General features: G+C 31.3%; 2 protein-coding genes and 1 long non-coding RNA gene across 12 annotated transcripts; 1 reads left to right on the top strand and 2 right to left on the bottom strand.

Annotated features, from left to right (window-relative positions):
• The first annotated feature begins 1,592 nt into the window (after positions 1-1,592).
• Positions 1,593-10,444, top strand: LOC129288193 (uncharacterized). 5 transcript variants are annotated; one of them, XM_054924659.1, is made up of 15 exons: positions 1,600-2,029; positions 3,499-3,892; positions 3,976-4,153; positions 4,283-4,422; positions 4,493-5,705; positions 5,989-6,089; positions 6,204-6,348; positions 7,061-7,129; positions 7,243-7,288; positions 7,393-7,679; positions 7,848-7,927; positions 8,040-8,175; positions 9,167-9,350; positions 9,451-9,533; positions 9,767-10,079. In XM_054924659.1, exons 1-15 carry the CDS (start codon positions 1,924-1,926, stop codon positions 9,773-9,775), a joined length of 3,171 nt encoding a protein of 1,056 aa, XP_054780634.1. In that variant the 5' UTR covers positions 1,600-1,923; the 3' UTR covers positions 9,776-10,079. The 5 variants fall into 5 exon arrangements, with proteins under 5 accessions (XP_054780635.1, XP_054780634.1, XP_054780633.1 ...); XM_054924658.1 differs by having other exon boundaries at positions 1,601-2,029; positions 7,073-7,129; positions 9,950-10,444; XM_054924657.1 differs by having other exon boundaries at positions 1,606-2,029; positions 9,950-10,444.
• LOC129288194 (uncharacterized) lies at positions 9,992-11,625 on the bottom strand. 6 transcript variants are annotated; one of them, XR_008587952.1, is made up of 3 exons: positions 11,304-11,625; positions 10,757-10,872; positions 9,992-10,238 (listed from the first exon to the last, which is right to left on the bottom strand). It is a non-coding gene; the product is annotated as an uncharacterized LOC129288194 (long non-coding RNA). The 6 variants fall into 6 exon arrangements; XR_008587953.1 differs by having other exon boundaries at positions 10,757-10,862; XR_008587954.1 differs by having other exon boundaries at positions 10,757-10,855.
• Positions 11,626-14,174: 2,549 nt separating this feature from the next.
• LOC129288937 (60S ribosomal protein L37-3) lies at positions 14,175-15,433 on the bottom strand. Its single transcript, XM_054925752.1, has 4 exons — positions 15,329-15,433; positions 15,087-15,222; positions 14,539-14,640; positions 14,175-14,415 (listed from the first exon to the last, which is right to left on the bottom strand). The coding sequence occupies exons 1-4, from the start codon at positions 15,329-15,331 to the stop codon at positions 14,369-14,371; spliced, it is 288 nt and encodes a 95-aa protein (XP_054781727.1). The 5' UTR covers positions 15,332-15,433; the 3' UTR covers positions 14,175-14,368.
• Positions 15,434-18,967: the final 3,534 nt, after the last annotated feature.

The following is an 18,967-nucleotide window of genomic DNA, read 5'->3' as shown; positions in this document are numbered from 1 at the left end:
ACTCAAAATACTTTAAATTTAATTATTTTGAAAAATATTCTATTTTTTATTTTTAAAAATGAAAAATAAAACATTTTAAAGTTATTTTTATTTTATTTTTATTGTTTTCAAAACACATTATATTTGATTATTAAAAAATATAGTTAGTTTAATCAATTTCTATTATAAATTACTATTATTAACCATCGCTTCCAACCATTATTATCTGCATGTTTTTTATTTTTAAAATTATTTTTAAATTAATTTGACTAAACCGATTTATTTTTTATTTTGTTTTAAAAGACAATTTTAAAAATTATATTACAAAATATTTTTAAAAATAAAAATGAAAACACAAATCAAATAGCACCTAAGTTTTCTTTTCTAATATCATTCAGATGGACTGATTAAGTTGGAATAATATAAACAAATTACTATTATTTTTTGGTGGTGGAACAAATTTTCATAATTTTAGTTTTGCATGATAGTTTGATGTTGATGATGATGACGACCACGACAACAACAATAATCCACATAAAATTATTGTACTTGCACGCCTTTTATTTTTTAAAATTTATACACACACAAATATGTATGTATGTATGTACGTATACATACATGTACGTATAACCTGAAGAAAGTTAACAACTTAACGTACAATATTTGTTGGTTAATTCAAATACAATTTTGGATTGTATTTTTAGCGTTCATGATAAACTATAAATGAGTATAAATAATATTGTCTTGTAACTTTATTTCTACACAAACAACAATCAAACCGTTCGTGATGAACAGATAAAGATTAACCAAATTCGGTGTATGGAAGAAACGCAACACAGATTCAAAGAATAGATACAGAGATAAGAGAAAAGAAAACAACAACGAATTAAGTGTGAAGTAAATTTGAGAAAGAAGACGATTTACCTTGAATTATTTGGAGAAAATAAGAGGAAAGCTTCGTGTGCAGTATGAGGATAATTTAATAATTCTGTATTTATTTTTGGCCAAAACAAATAACTCTATATTTATTTTAAGCCATTTTAATATTTTAGAATATTTAAATTAATATTTCGTCAAGTTCAATAACCAGTTGATTTTTTTAACCATGATAAATTAAATTTAGAGTGACCGAGCCATTTCACCTCCTAAAAACTCTTTCAAAGTATGACCTAAATCATTGGCTAACCCCTAAAATTCATTTCATTAAAAAAAAAAAAAAAAACCAAACAAACAGACAAACATTACCCTGTTCAGCAAAAAAATTGATACCTTAAACTCTCACGGAAGTATAGAACCACAATTAGGATTATAAATTCATCTTCGCAACTGAAATAAAACAAAAACAAAGGTTTTTATCCAAAAATCATTTATACATCTAATAAATTTGTAGGAAATCATACTGTGGAACTTCCTAGGTTACATGAACTCCGATCCCCCCATTTAATGTTTATTTGATTTGTAGTTTGCTAAAGCAATTTGTATTTCAGTTCATCTTTTTCCTAATCTTTTTAAATATTATTTGTCTGGCAGACAGTGTTCATAAATTATGAGCAATTATACATATAACTCAGCGTCTGAATTGCGCCGGCAAAGCACCCGTAGAGTAGTTGAAGTTTCAATTTGTATCAGAACTTTGAGAAAGTACAATGGAAACTCACAAGGAAAGGGTGGAAATAATCAATATATACCCACACCCAGCGCCACATGCAAACAAACACGATAATTCCAAACATAAAACCTAACGGTCATAGCGTTGAATTTCTTCGGCACAGTGTTCTGCTCTCTCTTTTACCTCATTTTGTCCTTATCTCCATCCGTCAGTTTTCTTCGTATTTTATCAGTTAAATTGCGGTCATTTAATGACTTCTCATTGCACGATCCTGCGCATCATGGGTCTGAGAACGATAGAAGAGGGACGTTTGGTCAACTTGAATTAATTTTGTTATGAGCACGCCGAACCAGATGAAGGCAAGAGACTTCATTGAGGAAGGGAAGAAACGGATTGTTTTTCTAGTCATATGCGTCGTGGGTCTGTCATATCTCATGTCGTGTAAGTTCTCCAGAATATTTTGATATAAGTTGCTTTGTTAGATGCTCTAGAGGTTTTAGAACTAGTGTTTCTAATGATGTTAATCTCTTTGTTCCGTCAGACATTTCTTCGTGGCCAGTGGCTAGGAAGTTTGTATTCTAATCTTTTTATCGTTTAATTTTATTGTTCTTTCTCCAAAAAGAAAGAAAAAGAAGTTTTCCAGCTTATGCATTAGAAGTTCCGATTTTTCCTTCTATAGCTCATTTGGGTCCAGAATGGGTAATCTAGACGTTTTTTATGTTTTATTATATGCGATACTGCAAGCCCTTGCTCCGTCTAAAGTGTGTTTCTGTATTAGTCATGTCCTAGAATGCATGTTTTGTTAAGCTATATAGATATTATCAGTGTACTTTTTTTATTTTTTTTTAAAAATGAAAATTCAATTTAGCTTAACACAACAAGCATCCTTGGAAATGACTAAAACAGAAGCTTTGTTAGTGTGTTCTTTTAACTCTGTAACTTATCTAGTTTGGTTTTCCTTGCAACTCTTTTCATGAAGCATTTAAATATCATGGTTGTTACAGTCCTATCACAAGCGAAAAATGGTGGGACCAACATGGTGGCATTTAGTATGTACTACAATGTAATCTTGGGATTGGGGTACTTTCATCTTATAATACTAAGGGTCAGAAACCAATTTATTTTAACATGGTGGTTGGATTCAGGATACAGAATCATATATCCAACATTATTTTGTTTTTCTTCTATTCTTATGGTGAATTTAGATGTGAATATGTGATTTGGTCCATATTCTGGGCCTACAAGTTTCCCTTGCAAGGATCACAATGGAAACTTTTTTTTTCCCCTCCCAAGGGAAATATCTATGCTTGACTTCTACTAAGCAAAGTCTAGAATACTTATCAAGCCAGGAATGGTTGCTCAATCAGTTCTGTGTGCTTAATTCTTAGAATACAGGTTCATGGTGTATTTATGGCGCTACAGTTTGGTTTAGCTCCTAAGTTTGATAGGGTTCGTTATTTGCATTGACATTCTACTATTCATTCCATGTCAAAAAATTTCATTGGAACTGGGACTGACCCAGTTTTCCTGCTAAAGCCTTATTCCCTAGGTTCTTGAAAACTTTGCTTGATTTGGAATGCTGAAGCTTTAAGTGGTTGTTATTATTTTTTGGGGTATATGACAGTCGAGTTTCGACAGATCTCTTCTTAATTAACCACATCCCTCACCACTAGACCATACCTATCTTTTCCACTTTCTGCAGCTCGTGGGATGCAAATTCTTATCCTTGTTTTAAGGTTGCTTTCTTTTACTTCCAATAAACATTCAGTTTTTAAGAGTAGATATATACTTTAAAAATTTTAACTTCTTCATTGTCTGGAGAACAACATTTTGTATTTTGTACTTACTGATTTTGAGATAATTTTGTTTCCAGGTACTGGTATTGACTTTTTCTTTTTCTTAAATTTCAGTGACAAGCTCATCAGTTTGGGTAAACTTACCAGTTGCTACCTCCCTTGTTGTTATTCTCCGCTATCTATTGCTAGATTTTGATATGAAGAGAAAAGCTGCATTATATAACAGTAGACCGTGTACAACCACAGCTCAGTCTTCAAAGAAACCTCTTGAATTTCCTAAAGTTGTTGCAAAGTCAGATTGGAGAGAAAAGGTGAATTCTCCTGTTGTTGAGGAAGCAATGGATCACTTCACTAGACATCTAGTTTCTGAGTGGGTGACTAACCAGTGGTACTCTCGCTTGACACCAGATAGAGAGGGTCCTGAGGAGTTAGTGCAAATAATAATTGGTTTTCTTGGAGAGCTTTCAGGACGGATGAGGAATATAAACCTGATTGATCTTTTGATGAGGTTCTTTGCTTCGTTGCTTGTCCATGATATTTTCTGTGCTATGTACTGAATGACTGATTATTAGCTTTTACTCTGTGGTTCAGTGATCTTATTAATCTCATTTGCACACACTTGGAGGTGTTTCGTGCTACTTTAGCAAAAATTGAAAAGCAAACTTCATCTCCTTTAACAATTGAATCTCTAGATACAGAATTGAAACCTGCTTTGGCTGCAGAGGACAAATTGCATCCTGCTTTATTTTCTGCTGAAGCCGAGCATAAGGTTCTCCACTTTATTGTATAATCTACTTACACTGAATGATGAATGATTAAATCTTATTCAGTAGGCATAAAATCTATTCCTCTTACTTCTTAAGTTCGAGGAATAATGCTATGTTTTCTTAATTAGCAGGTTTTGCAGCATTTGATGGAAGGTCTTATGTCAGTCACTTTCAAGCATGAGGATTTGCAGTGCTCTTCCATTCGACACACTGCTCGAGAACTACTTGTGCATGCAGTGATGAGACCTGTTCTCAACTTAGCCAGTCCAAGGTAACATTATTTTGCTTGATTTTTAGCCTATGTTTGTATTCTCATTTCCCCTTTTTCTTTTCACTGGCAGATTTGTTAACGAAAGAATTGAATCTGTTGTAATTAATAAGACCAAACTTAAAAAAGCAGCTAATGCAGTTCAGGAAGCATCTCACTCCACAGAAGATAGATTGAAGATATCTTCTGATCGTTTTCCTAAGATTTTAAATTCTTCTATTACTGGTTTAGAGCTGGTACAGCTAGGAAATAGTCATTCCAGAAATGCACAGTCATCTGTGGAAGATAATTTTGTTGATACTTTTTCTAAAGATCCATTGCGTTCAATTGATGCTCTATTAGCACTTTTGTGGAAGTCATTGCCATCAAACTCCCGAATTAATGATAATCAAAGTGTTAAACAATATCACTCAAGAGGGCAGTGGGGTGATATCTTGGATCTCATGTCCCAGAGAATGACCCAAACTCTTGCTCCAGAACATTTTGAGAACATGTGGACAAAAGGGAGAGGTTACAAGAACATGGATCGGGAGAATCAGTCAAGGGAGCTTGTCCTGCAACAAGTGGTAGGAAAATTGCCAAAAAGTGATCATAAGAAGGTGATACCAGGACCTGAAGAAAAGGAAACTAACTTTAAACTTAATCTCTCCAATGGTACCAGTGCTACCGCTAATTTGGGGTGCAGTAATCGGCTTACAGTAGAAGACACACCTGTTTGTGCAGACAGGAGTATATCAACTTGTCCATCAGTTACATCATCACAGGATGATGGCCAAAGCCACATGCGTCTGCTGATGGTTGATTCAGAGAGCAGTACTTCTGAAGATGATGAAACTAACACAATCACCAGGCTCAGTTCCCCTGGAACTAAAGTTTGGGATGGAAGAAGAAATAGAAATTGGGCCATTTCTCTCATTCATCACCCGCTAGAAAATTTTGACAGTCATGGTACAAAGATGAATAAGATGCAATCATGCTATCATAGACCACCCAGAACCCGATTTGGCTGGAAAAGATCAAGGTCAAGTGGTCATAACATGCACGAAGTTAATAGAACTAGCTTTTTTTCTGGAGATGAACAGGATATTCTTAGGTCTCCAAAATCAAATGTAAGTTCTGGGGACTCCAGTGATGATCCTGATGTTGATAATTTGGGTAGAATACACAGTGGAGCAGCAGCTTCTTCTTCAGCATCCTCTATTTCTAGGTCAGAACCTTGCAATGTGGCTGTTAATCCCCTGAAAAGTTCACTGCCAGTAGATTCCTTTTTCAAATTGAGATGTGAGGTACTTACCTTAATTCTATGAAGCTCCATTAATAGATAATGCTTGATTTTTTATTGGAAAAATCACATCCAGCCCCTTCTCAAGAGAATTAATCACAGATAAAGATCAATGCGGAATGAGTTGTTGTTAAAATGGGAACATGACTTGTTTTTTCTCGAATGGGATTTCTTGTTTGTTCTTATTTGTGATTAATTTCCTTGAGAGGGGGCTGGATGTAATTCTCCTTTTTTTTTATTCTAATACATTTTTATTTAAAAAATTGTAAACTAATTTACTGATGCAGGTCTTAGGTGCGGATATTGTGAAGAGTGGCTCAAGAACATTTGCTGTTTATTCCATATCTGTAACAGATGTAAATAATAAAAGTTGGACAATTAAAAGGAGGTGCTAAGTTTTCTTAGTCTTTCATAGATTTGTTCTTAATATTAATCATTTTAAAGTTGTCTTCTTATATGTTCTTTAAGCTTACATTTGTGATGCTTCTTTTCTATTTTTAAGGTTTCGTCATTTTGAGGAGCTACATTGGCGCTTGAAAGAGTTTCCTGATTATAACCTTCATTTGCCTCCGAAACATTTTCTAACAACAGGTTTAGATGTAACAGTTGTTCAGGAGCGTTGTAAATTGTTGGAAATTTATTTAAAGGTCAGAAACTTAATTTGTTGATTCCCTGTTAATTTAAATCATGTGCTTATGCTTAAGATATGTCAGGATTATAATACTACCTCCAGTCTTGAATATAAGAGTATTTTAAGAAACTTGCTCTTTTCCAAATTATAAGACACAAAAAGCTTTGTTTAGAGCATTAATTACATTTTTCCAATTATGTGCTTCATTAAATTGAGAGTAGTAATTAAGAATCATATTATAAAGATAGAAGTTTATACATGAAATTGGGGCCATTTGTGGGAAAAAATTTCAACTTATGACACATTTAAGATGGATGACAACTTTTCTTAATCTTGAGGTATTCATCTGTTTCTTATATTTAAGACCAGAGAGTGTATAATTTTGAACAAAGTTTCTTCTGACTTTCTCTCTCTGTTTTTTTTTCTTGTGGATTCTATGTTATAATGTAAACCCTCATTTTCAGGTCTCCAATTGTTTCTTTGACTGATTGGTAGGTTCTTATTCTAGATGAATGTTAATTAAAGATCAAATTATCCTGTTTCAGTCTCGTGATAAAATTGGAATCATCAATACTTTGATACCAGCAGGATAGATGTTAAATATGAATGATCCATACTTTGAGATATCACCTACGCATCCATAGTACAGAATTCTTTTCCTCTATTTGCTGATCATGTCATTTCATACCTTGATTATTTTTATTGATTCGTGTCCTTTTGCTCTTTAGGAGCTTATGCAGCTTCCAATAGTTTCAGGATCAATTGAAGCGTGGGACTTTCTCAGTGTCGACTCTCAGGTCTGTTTTCATGTCCAACAAGTTTTCCTTTGTTACCAGCACTTTTTGCCTTTTTATTTTATTTTTAATTTTTAATATTCTGGCTTATTTCTTGCTATTACATTATATTGCAGACATACCGTTTCTCAAATTTGCTTTCCATTGTCAAAACATTGCCAGGTAATTCATGTTTAATGGTTATTGTTTGACATGCGTATTTCAAGATCTCCCCTTCTTTTGACTTTGTATTTTTTTTTTTTTTTGGTTATTGGAAACCACCCTAGCTGACATGGATGATAAACCATCCGAGAAAAGTAAAAGAACCTCCGATTTTTCTGTAAGGGACCTCTTTGCCTTCAGAAGAGAGAACTTTGTTGTTAGTAATCAGGCTGTTCTTGGAAAGGATTCTCAGGGCTTATTTGAAAATTCTGGCATTGATACAAGTACTAGAGCAGAGAAGAGTGACACTTCTCCTGAGAACTTGCCAAAGACAGTGAAAGGGAAAGAGCCTGATGGTTCGATTGAGGTGTCTGATTTAGTCCATGATACCTCTGACGCTCTTCCTAGAGAGGTGATTCTAAGATAAATCCAAATATTTGGTTCTAGATATGCCTATTTATCGTGACATTTGTGTCATACACTATGAAACAATGATGCTTGATCATCATTGGCGTCTTAGGCACACTATCATATGCATGATTGCATCTTGATTCTGATTAAATTTAATTCTTCTGTGCAGTGGGTGCCTCCAAATTTGAGTGTTCCCGTATTGGATCTGGTCGGTGTTATCTTCCAGCTTCAAGATGGTGGATGGATTAGGTAGTCTGAAAAATCATATTTCTTTCATGTCCATAGCTTTTACTAAGATGTTTGGTTTTGGATCCAATGTCAAGCTCATATACTTACAATGTATGTTTTGTACACATTACAGGCGGAAAGTTTTTTGGGTTGTTAAACAGATCCTACAACTAGGAATGGGTGATGCCTTTGATGATTGGTTGCTAGCCAAAATCCAGCTTCTCCGTAAGGGGTCAGTGATTGCTTCCGGGATCAGGCGAGTTGAAAAAGTAATCTAAAGACCATTCACTTTTTGAGAATTTATGTTGTTTTGAGTCTCTTCAGACATTTAAATTTAGACATGGATAAATTTCTCTCTCCTCCCCAAAGATTTTTTTTTTGGCCAAACCCCAAAGAGATTCGAAGTACATAATTGTGTCTTCTATGATGAACATATATATGAACCTTTATTGGAGTCAAGGAATGTCTAACATAGCTCTAAGAATATTTTTGGTTTCTTTTGTTAAAAATACAATATAGTTTACTTGTAAATATCTCCCTTTTAGACTTTTATTTCAATATTATTTATTTTGTTTTGTAAGTCATTAGTCTATTTTCTTTTAAAAAGAAAAGAACGAGTATTTCCACTCCCAAAAAAGTAATTATTTTATATGTAACATATAATACTTAGTATGTTATTTATACAATATGTATAATTTTTAATTGTAATTTATTTATTTATTTTAATTGTAGAGGTAGAGGAAGTTAGAGTTTCTTTTAACTTCAAGCTTAAGTGGAGTATAATTTTTCATAAAGAGAATATCATATCTTTGGACATTTTTTAAATTAGAGGAGAGTAATTCACACTTTGAATATTTGAAACATGGTGTATTTTCATTTTTTATACAACCTAGATAATAAAACATGTTGTGCCATTAGTTCTCTATTTAACTTAGTTTTTCAGCGCAGGGGAAGTAAGTATAGCCCATCTTTTTTAAAATAAAGCTTGCGGGAGGGTACTGCAATTTTTCAAAGCAGATGGGAGATTTATGTATATTGGGCATTATAAGGGGGAAGAAAGTAATTCATCCGTTAAATATTTGGTTTTATCTGTATACGACCAGGACAATGTTCCTGAGGAAGAAAAACTTGGCTTTTTAAAAAGAAAAAAAAAAAAGAAGTTTAGGTGAATTGGTTCATGGGGAAAAAAAAAACTTGACTTTAAATAGCATGTTAGACGAATATGATGCTGATATGAGTTGTTGGACGACCTATGTATAGATACTCTGGCCTGATGGAATATTCATAACCAAGCATCCAAGTCGAAGGCCACCACCAATTTCCAGCCCATCTCAGAATTCACCTCATGGCCAGCAACCTAAAGATTCATCTTCTTTAAGGAAGGATGAGCAGCAAAAGCAAGAGGAAGATCGTCGTGCGAAGTTTGTGTATGAGCTAATGATTGGTAATACATGTTGCACTGTTAATTCTCCAGTTATCTTCAGAATTGATAGTGTTGCAACTGGTTTCTGTCAATCAAAGTGTTAACATTTCTGTGCATGTAGATCATGCACCAACAGCAATTGTAGGTCTTGTTGGTCGCAAGGAGTATGAACGGTGTGCCAGACATCTCTATTTTTTTCTTCAGGTAATTTTTGACGTTAGTTTCTTCGATAAAAACATGACAGTAGATTTTTTTTTTGTCACTTCAATAGCATGATTTTTTTCCCTTTTAATTAAAGCATTATTGATATTCATTCTAGTTATTGACAGTGGAAGTGATGAAAAAAGATAGAGATGCAAACACATATCTCTGATTAATCTCCCTCCATTTCTAGCATGATCTTCTTCAGTTTATAGCAGATAGTTCCAATGTTTCAGGTTAACTGAATGATCCTATGTGATTTTCCAGAGGTTTTGTTGGTGCCATTTTCATCTCAATTCCATCTTACTGAAATAGGAGAATTGAACCAATATATTTTTGGTTGGGATTTAGAATTACCAGCTCTACTGATTGAACATAACATTGCATAGTTGTAATGGGTTTTAACTCTATTCCTGCAGTCATCTGTTTGTTTGAAGCAGCTGGCTTTTGACATTGTTGAATTACTAATGGTGACAGCATTTCCAGAACTAGATTATTTATTCAAGCAACTACACGAAGAAAAGCATAAGTTTGGCAAATTCAATAGGAATTAGATAGATTATCCACATGTTACACTAATTTTGTGATGGTACTGGTTGTCCATTTTGTCTCTGCAACCAAGCAAGCATCAGTCTCCATGCATCTTGCGGGTTCATGCAATTTCTGGATTCAGCACCGTTTGGCTAGATATATGAGCAAGCATTAGTCCTGGTGGAAAAAGGCTATAGTCACTTGAAAAGAAGCTTTGGGTTCGAGCATGTACAGTACAGGAAACACCTTTGTAATAATTACTAAATCTGAAGTCTGACCGAACTCTAATCTAAATTAGTTAGAATCTAATTTGACTGTAAATATGAGGATGATTTGTAAAAGAATAAGTAAATAAATTAAAAGTCTAGTTGTATCTTGTTTTAGCTTTTCTAGAAATTAGATGTACCTTTTGATTCTAGTGCTCACAGCAATTTATTATTGAGAATAATGAATCAAGGAAGTGAGCACCATTAACGTCCCATAATGAGAATAATAAATTGCTGTGAGCGCACAAACTCAATTCCTCGAGTGGATTATCTGGCTAATTCAATTAACAGAATATTATCCAAAACAACTTCAATACTCATCGGAAGGTAATTCCATCTACATAAATATGATCAATAGACTGCAGAACCAAAACCCAATTTAGAAATCACTTTGCTAATTAGCTTGCAAAAGAAGAAAAAAGAAATCACCTTACTAAAACTAGATTGTAATTATCTTGGCGTTTGGACCATATTTGGCATGAGGTTAATGAGTGCACCAATTGAATTGCCAGAGCTGCTCACGGTAACCTACAATCTTTCAGATCCTGATTATAGGTAAAATTTTAAAATTTTATTTGATCCTAAATAAATAAATAGTAGTTAATTTTTTTTTAATATTACTCCTTTAATTGTGTCAAGTTTTTGGTAAACTTTTAATTCTTTAATGCATTTTATCAAAATATTAAAAACCGAACCGGTCATCAAAACTGATTGAAATAGTGGTTCAAGAGTTAGTAGTCTAATTAAGGATCAAATTGGAGTTAAACCGTCAGACCAATCATAATTAAAATAATATATTTTAATAAAAATATATAAAAATATTCTGAATTCATGAAAAAAAAATATGGATAAAATAATAAATTATAACAATTAATCAATTATAAAATACAACAATATTTAAATTTATCAAACAGTAATTTGCAGCAAATAAAATATTCAATAAAATATGGATAGTGGGTGGGAGGGAGAGAGCAACCAGCAGCGAGGGAGTTGAAGCATGAAGGCACAAGCACCAGTAGCAAACCACCGCAAAGACACAGGGAAAGAGCAAATTACCAGCAGATAGGAACTTAGTCGAGAACGAGAACGACAGTGAAGCTTGACAATTTTGTCAATGAGACGAGAACAGAGACATAAACTGCAACGACAATGAAGCAGCAGAACAAACACACAGACGACTGACTTCCGATTATGAAGCTTGAACCTTGCAAAGCCACAACATCGGAGCTGCAGACCAAACACGGAGGAAGACAGGAAGAGAATTTGGGGGTTTAGGGTAAGAAAGACTCAAGAAAACAATTAACCCCCACAAATAAGTGCTCTTTCAGATTTCAATTCAGCATAATAAATTATAAAAATAATTAATTAAATAATAAATTTTAATTATAATTAATTATATTATAATACAATATATTTAGATATTATTTTTTAAAAAATTAATTTTAATAGAATTAAATATGTTGGATAATTTATTTAAAATTAATTTTAACTGTATAAATTATCATAAGGGATATTGCTCTTTAAAATTAAATTATTGATAAAATTATATTTAATATTTAAAAAGTAAAATATATTATTTAAATTATATATATGATTAATTATAAAAATTTAAATTATATTAATATTAATAATTTTAATTTACGTAAATAAATAACTCAATTACTTAATAAATCTTAATTCAAATAAATTTAATAAAAGAAAAATATTTAATTCTTAAATATCAAACATCAACTTTACAATAATTAATGAAGATGATAATGTATAAGTTGATCTCTAATGTATCACGAATATAAGCCATATTTAATGAAAATGTTAATCACTGTTTAAAAATTTTGATAACATATCCTCTATCAATTAATATTTTATTTAAATTAATTTTATAATAAGTATTAAGTAGAAAATGATAGTTGATAGGAACTTATACTTATAACTTTTTTAAAATTTTAAAGTTTAAATTCTATTAAAAAAAAAGAAGCGGAAAAAGTTTGATTTTATTTTTATTAAATTTTGTGTCTTTTTTATAATTTTTTTTCTTGGGCTTTTTTTATAGTTTTTCTATATAATTTTGTAACAAAAGATGCAGAAGCTGAATCTTCTTGCTTTGGAAAAAAATTGATTTTTCCTCCAAAAATCAATTTTTTGGGAAATTGATGTTTGGGTAATAAAGTGGAAAATCAATTTTTTTTACTCAAAAAATCGATTAAAATCCTTATCCAAACATACACCAACAATTTTAAAGGCAACCAGAAGATCAAACATTGTCGTTTTGGCGTTTGGGAGGCAAAAAGAGCTGTTGAATGGGTCATCCTCAATTCATCCGGGTAAATCCAAGTCAAGTTCCCTTTGGTTTGAGTGTTGAACCAGACCTACCAAGCGGCTGGTTCACCAGGTTACCGGTCCACTAGCCAAAATCGATTCGGTTTTCTATTCAATGCATTTTATTGTGATCATTAATTTTAGTAAAGAGAAAGTTAAAAAAAAAGGACATTTTTAAAAAAATTAAACATTAGTTATCATTTTTTAAAATCCATGAAATTGGTTAAATATTGATTTATATTATATAGATACTATAAATGAAACAAATATAATACTATGCAAATCTTTGATACTTTTATTTTTAAAAAAATATATAAAATTCGACATTTCCTGTTGCATCCTTGCTCCTAAAGTCCTTTAATAAATAAATAAAAAATCACATGACACTACAAAATTATTTTAATTTTTAAAATTTTATTCCTAACCTAACATTTCTCCTAACAAAAAAGAGACAAGCCCCCGCATACAAGCATATTATCTTGTTCAAATCGAAGAACTCTTCTAAAGAAGAGAATTGATGTTGCCTCTAAAACAACTAGTCATTAACCCAAAAAAAACAAAAAAATCACTCCAATTTAAAAATTATCCATTAGAACATGCTTATATAGTATAATAATAATAATAATAATAATAATAATAATAATAATAATAATAATATCAAATAAACCATAATTATACACCCAATCACTTTCAAAATTTCCAACACCATGAAAGCCATCTCATTCATCAAATATAATCTTTCATTTCAAAAGTTAATCATAACAAATTAAAAGTAAAAAAAATTAATATAACTAACTCTAAAATAATTTGTATTTTAAAAAATGCCTTAAATTATCGATGGTTAGGTGTGGACGCCAACTTAAAAATATCTAATACATATAGTAAATTTAAAATATAGTTAAATAATAATGTTCTGTTACATTAGATATAGATGTCGAAAAAGTATGAATGCATATCATTATTGGATGCCATTCTGACAATTTGAAATATCGGTATCATAGACATTAGGTAGTCTTGCCACAGAGACATAGACTTGTACTCCAAAAAATGATTATAATCAATCCTAACTGAGCCCTATGCAGTATATGATGCACAACTAAACAATTCACATTCTTGAATGTGAAGAGCTCTCCCCTACGTCAAGAAACAAACCTAGCCAAATCTAAAGCACAAGCTTAAAAGCCTCAATTGGACTTTCACAAGGGCATTGGCAATCAATATTTAAGAAACTCCGGTGACTACGTCCTGCAACTATCTCATTTAATACGATAATCAGACTAGCAACACAAACCTGTCACTACCTCGATCAAAAGGATTATGTTATTCATGTAGACAACTAATACTTACATAGTCATTTGTCAGTGAAGACAATCTGAGCCAATGCATGACATGTAAACCAAATTATGTTCATACCATATCAAACCCAGGATTTATCTCAGATAACCAAACTGCCTCGCCACGCCAAAAGTTGAAACTTTTCATATTTTGCTATGTACGAAATTGTCATATAATTTCCGCAACGACAAGGCAATGAAGGGGGAAAAAATTATAGATCTTAAACTCTCGTAGAATAAACAAAACATCTTATAATCTCGTTCAAACTTATGGAAACTACATATTAATGGAAATGAAAATGACAAGCAATGAGGCCGAAAAACCAGGAAGCACGTTCCAAGGCCGAAAAATCAGTACTCAGATTCAGAAAAACAACAATCTTCCAGAAACTTAAGCAGTGGCAGCTGCTCCCTTCTTCCTGGGTGCGGCTTGGGTACCTAGCACAAACAATCCAATAATGTCATGAACAGGGCAACAACCCACAAAGACGATTTAATTTCAACATAAATATTCAAGAAAAAGATCTCCACTAAATCAAATTAAGAACATAATTTAAATACCTTCTCTGAATCCACTCTTGAATCTGCGAGGCACGTTTCGCAAGTACCTCATCCTACCAGTTCCTGTAGTCTTTCTACGGATTGCCTTGACACTCCAGTTGTCTGGAATCGTATGATAAGAAAAAGCCTCATTACATACGTTAAAAATAAATAAAACCTAGTTGCAAGTCTTTTGTTCATAGCTTGAATAAAAGCTGATTACTTCTAAGTTCCAATAAGCACCTCAATCACGGCCATTCACACACACACACACACACACACACAAAGACAGAGTCATCACAAGACAAATGTACCACATTCAATACAGGCCAAATTTTCAATAACGAAGGAGCCCAATATAATCAATTGTCATTTAATAACGAATTTTTCTACAAAAATGTAACTTTCTTTATTTGAAAAAGAACTTCACTTCTAAAAGTAACCCAAGAGCAGGTAATCACGCGCGCGCCGATACAATATACAAATTCATCTGAAGAAAAATAAAGAATACCCAAAACAAAGCTGATTAACAACTAGTAGCAAGCAACCCAAAGGAAGGTAAGACTTACACTTCCTCTTGCGAGCGGCGGGGAAAGCGCAGGCGGCGCAGCGACTTTTCTGGAGGTGAAAGCTGCGGCGGCCGCACCTCACGCAGAGAGTGTGGGTCTTGTTCCTCCTCTTACCGAAGCTTCCCGTACCCTTCCCCTGGAATTCACCGATATTGTATCAACATCCAAACTAAACGTAGAAAAGATAGCATTCTGATCGCAAAAGCACAATCATAGAACCGTATGAAGAGATAGAAGGGTACCATCGAAGCGGAGGCAGAACCCTAGATGCAATGACCTGAAGGATGAAAGCGGCGCGAAGAACAATTCTTAAATAGCTAACCGGGTTTTAGGGTTGAAGGACTCGTCTAACATTATAAAATAAATGATTTTTAAATGACTTAGAATATATTGATTAAGTATTTTCATAAAAAGGTATTTATTTTTTGGGAAAAAAATTATTTCGAGAAATTTTCTATTTTTAAAATTTTAAAAAATAATTTGAATATAAAAATATATTTTTATTATTTTGAAAAGGCATTTTGGGTTTTTTAAAAAATAACTTAATGTGATAAATAAAAAGAATGTTATAAAAATGGGAAATACACGAAAATATCTTAAATTTTTAAATAAAAATAATAAAAATATTATAAAATTTAAAAATAATTAACATATAATAATTTTAAAATTTTATGATATATTCAAGTATTTTTATATTTTATAATATTTTCTTTCATATATTGCATCAAAAAAGATACTTAAAATATTAAAAAAATATTTTTTATTATAATTATTTTAAAAATTTTCTACAAACGTAATAAAATTTTATAGTATAATTTTTTAAATAATGATAAGTGATTTTTTATTAAAAAAAACTTAAAAAACAAGGCCTCAGGTCCATTTAATTTTTCATGCACCCCAATATTTGTTATTGAAATTTATTCTTATTTGTTACTTTTATAATTTTTCTTATTTGAAAGCTATCATGTTCAATATTTTTTTTTTTTTGATAATTTAATTTTATTTCCTCACTGTTTTTAAAATTTTTGGACCTTGTGAAGTGTGCTTTCATAAATTCTTGCGACGAGCATGTGTTTGGACTACTAGCCCAAGATTACCGCAAGCCCATTTAGAGCCAGCGAAAGAATAAAATAAACTGATCCAAAAATATCTATCTGATTTTACTTATACTACAAATTTCTCTTTCACTCTTTATTACTCTCTTTATTTAAAAATATAAGTATTTTTTAAAAAGTTAAATATTTAAAATATAAAGCATTTTTAATCTTTTGAGGTGTAATTATTGCTTTTTTTCAAAAGTGTTTCTATTAATGAATGACTTTATATTTATTACAAGGTGTTTAATAAGGATAAATATAAAAAAAAATAAGATTAATTTAAAAGTAGGTAACTATTTTATTATGAGTAAAATTTAATTACAAATATTTTATATTTTTAAATGGAAGGAGTAACTTCTATTAACTAATACTTCCCGTTGTTTAACTACATCGCATGGTTCATACCTTTCCAAATAGTTAATTTGTGAGCTTTTTTATTTGGCTATACATTCAATATTTTACACCAATTTCTCTTAGTCCTCGCACATTGAATATTATTGGATAGTTCAAAGGTAGAGCTGGTAATTCAGGCTTGCCAAGTTTATTTCGATCGAACTTAATTTGAATTAAGTTTAAAGTATCCTACCCTATTAAAAAACTCATATAATCAAGCTTATTCTTAACTTTTTCGGACAAGTTTGGACTAACCTATTAAACTTGGCCAAAATTATCAATTCTATATACATATAAAATTAAAAATTTTAACGATTAGGTTTATTCAAGTTAGGCTCAATTTGAGCCAAACTTATTTAAATCAAATTTAAAGTATAATATATTTTTAAAAAACTCATATAGTCAAGCTAAACTGTGACTTTTTTTAAGCGGGTTTAGGCTAGTCAATCAGACTTGACACGAATTACTGACTCAAAATTTAGGTATAACAATTTATGCTTTATAGGAAGCAACTCTCTAATTTGGATGAAAGGGAGACAAATGCAATGAAATGTGTGTTTGATCTTTAATTTATATTTAGCAAAAGTTTGTTTAAGAAATTTAACTATTTGTTGAATTTCATAAAACCATATTTTAAATGTAGCTTGAATGTGTTGTTGAGTGTTTGAAAAATATAGCTAAACAGTATAAGACGCCAGCATAAGCGTTCTTAAACAGCTAATTAAACAAAACAGGTATTGGGATTGTGGGATGATGCATTGAGAGATATTGGCTTACTCTCATTTAAAAAAAAAAAATAGAATTGCATTTTTGATATATTTTATTTATAAATTATTTATCCAAACATTAATTTCACAAGTTTAAAAACATCAAGACAAAGAAAGAATGTATCATTTTCAAGTCTACAGCAGCATGGATACGAAATAATATCCTATATTTCATGTGATTGGGAAATTTCACGGTTTTCTTATGAGTAATTAATTATTTAAAATTTCTAATTATATTCGCATCATAAATTCATCAGATAAATTATGCTCCCTCTTCTTTATCATAAATAATTGGATAAGTTTTTTTTTTTTATTACAAGAGGCAACCCAACGCTTGAGGAAATTAGTTGACTAGCAAAAAGTTGACACAATTGCTGCTAGTCCATAAAACCCAATTCTTAAGATATTTTATTTTTATTATAAGGCCATGACAAAGAGATACAAAGGGACTATATTCTACTCATATTTAAAACTATGAGGATAGTACAGTCTATTGAGGGAACATAAAAAATCATAATATTAAAAATATTTTGTGTTGATCAGTGGATTAAGAAGTTAGCATGTTTATTCACTTTTTTATAGACATGATTAAATATAACAATTCAGTCTCTCATAATGAATTCTTAAATCTTCTTGATAACGTTAGATAAGGGGTGATTTCTAGAGCACGTGCTGTTAATAAGCGACAGTGCTTCTATTGAATCAATATGGACATTAACTTTAATTGATTTCACATTTCAACAAAAATTGAGTTTTGAAATTGGGCAATTCTTTAAATTTTGACTTTAGGTTATTGGTTATCTTTAAAATTACCTAGGTTATGGCATGAAATAAGTTTTTGAAATGCGTTAGGATCAATAAAAACAATACAAATAGTATTTTTTTAGCTTGCTTACCATCATAGAATATGTGTAAAGTATCATCTTCATTGTTACCCTCAAAGGAACATAAATCACTCTTTATATATCCTTTGGTTTGAGGGAGCTTGAGGGGATTCCCTTGTGTTAAACTTGTCAAAGGAATATTTTAACTTTCTCTGGAAATAGCCAGTGCCAGAATTTATCCCATATAAAATCAACATGATTATTTTCCAATCTCTTGATGAATTCATAAGCATATTTAACTAAAATCTCACCATCCAGGCTCCAAACCAACAACAGAGAAATAGCTGATGGAGGAATTTTGCGTGAGTAGATGATGACAGCAGGTGGCAGGCACTCTCACTATCTACTGGAAGGTTGTTTAATGAGTTGGAAAATATCAAACAAAGAAGAATTAGGAAATTGCATAAAGTCTAGCTATAAAAATGTGTATTGTAATATATACAGAGAGAGAGAGAAAGTGTCTTATCATAATAATAATAATAATAATAGTAATAATAATAATAATAATGGGAGAGTGATTTATAAATTTTTGTTCAAGGAATATTCTTTAATCTTTAATATATTTTATCATTACAATTTTTTTTGCACATCTAATTCACCTAATATATAAGATTAAATATATATTTTATTATTATAGCTCTATTTGTCATGGATGAATTCGTTGAACACAAGCCTCTTAAATATATAATATTAAATGTATTAGTAATTTCTTTATTAATATATCATAAAAGTATGTATAT

Source organism: Prosopis cineraria, unplaced genomic scaffold, assembly GCF_029017545.1.
Source record: "Prosopis cineraria cultivar Desert tree isolate PC_DT_omini unplaced genomic scaffold, ASM2901754v1 PC12, whole genome shotgun sequence".
Taxonomy (NCBI): domain Eukaryota; kingdom Viridiplantae; phylum Streptophyta; class Magnoliopsida; order Fabales; family Fabaceae; genus Prosopis; species Prosopis cineraria.
The sequence above is the reverse complement of the archived record's forward strand: the minus strand, read 5'-3'. Positions and strand labels throughout refer to the sequence as shown.

Coding starts and splice junctions, on each gene's coding strand:
- LOC129288193 (XM_054924657.1), top strand. CDS start 1,924: ATGAGCACGCCGAACCAGATGAAGGCAAGAGACTTCATTGAGGAAGGG. Junction 2,030..3,498: donor TCTGTCATATCTCATGTCGT/GTAAGTTCTCCA, acceptor CTTAAATTTCAG/TGACAAGCTCATCAGTTTGG. Junction 4,423..4,492: donor CTCAACTTAGCCAGTCCAAG/GTAACATTATTT, acceptor TTTCACTGGCAG/ATTTGTTAACGAAAGAATTG.
- LOC129288937 (XM_054925752.1), bottom strand. Junction 14,641..15,086: donor CGCCGCTCGCAAGAGGAAGT/GTAAGTCTTACC, acceptor ATACGATTCCAG/ACAACTGGAGTGTCAAGGCA. Junction 14,416..14,538: donor CAAGAGTGGATTCAGAGAAG/GTATTTAAATTA, acceptor TGTTTGTGCTAG/GTACCCAAGCCGCACCCAGG.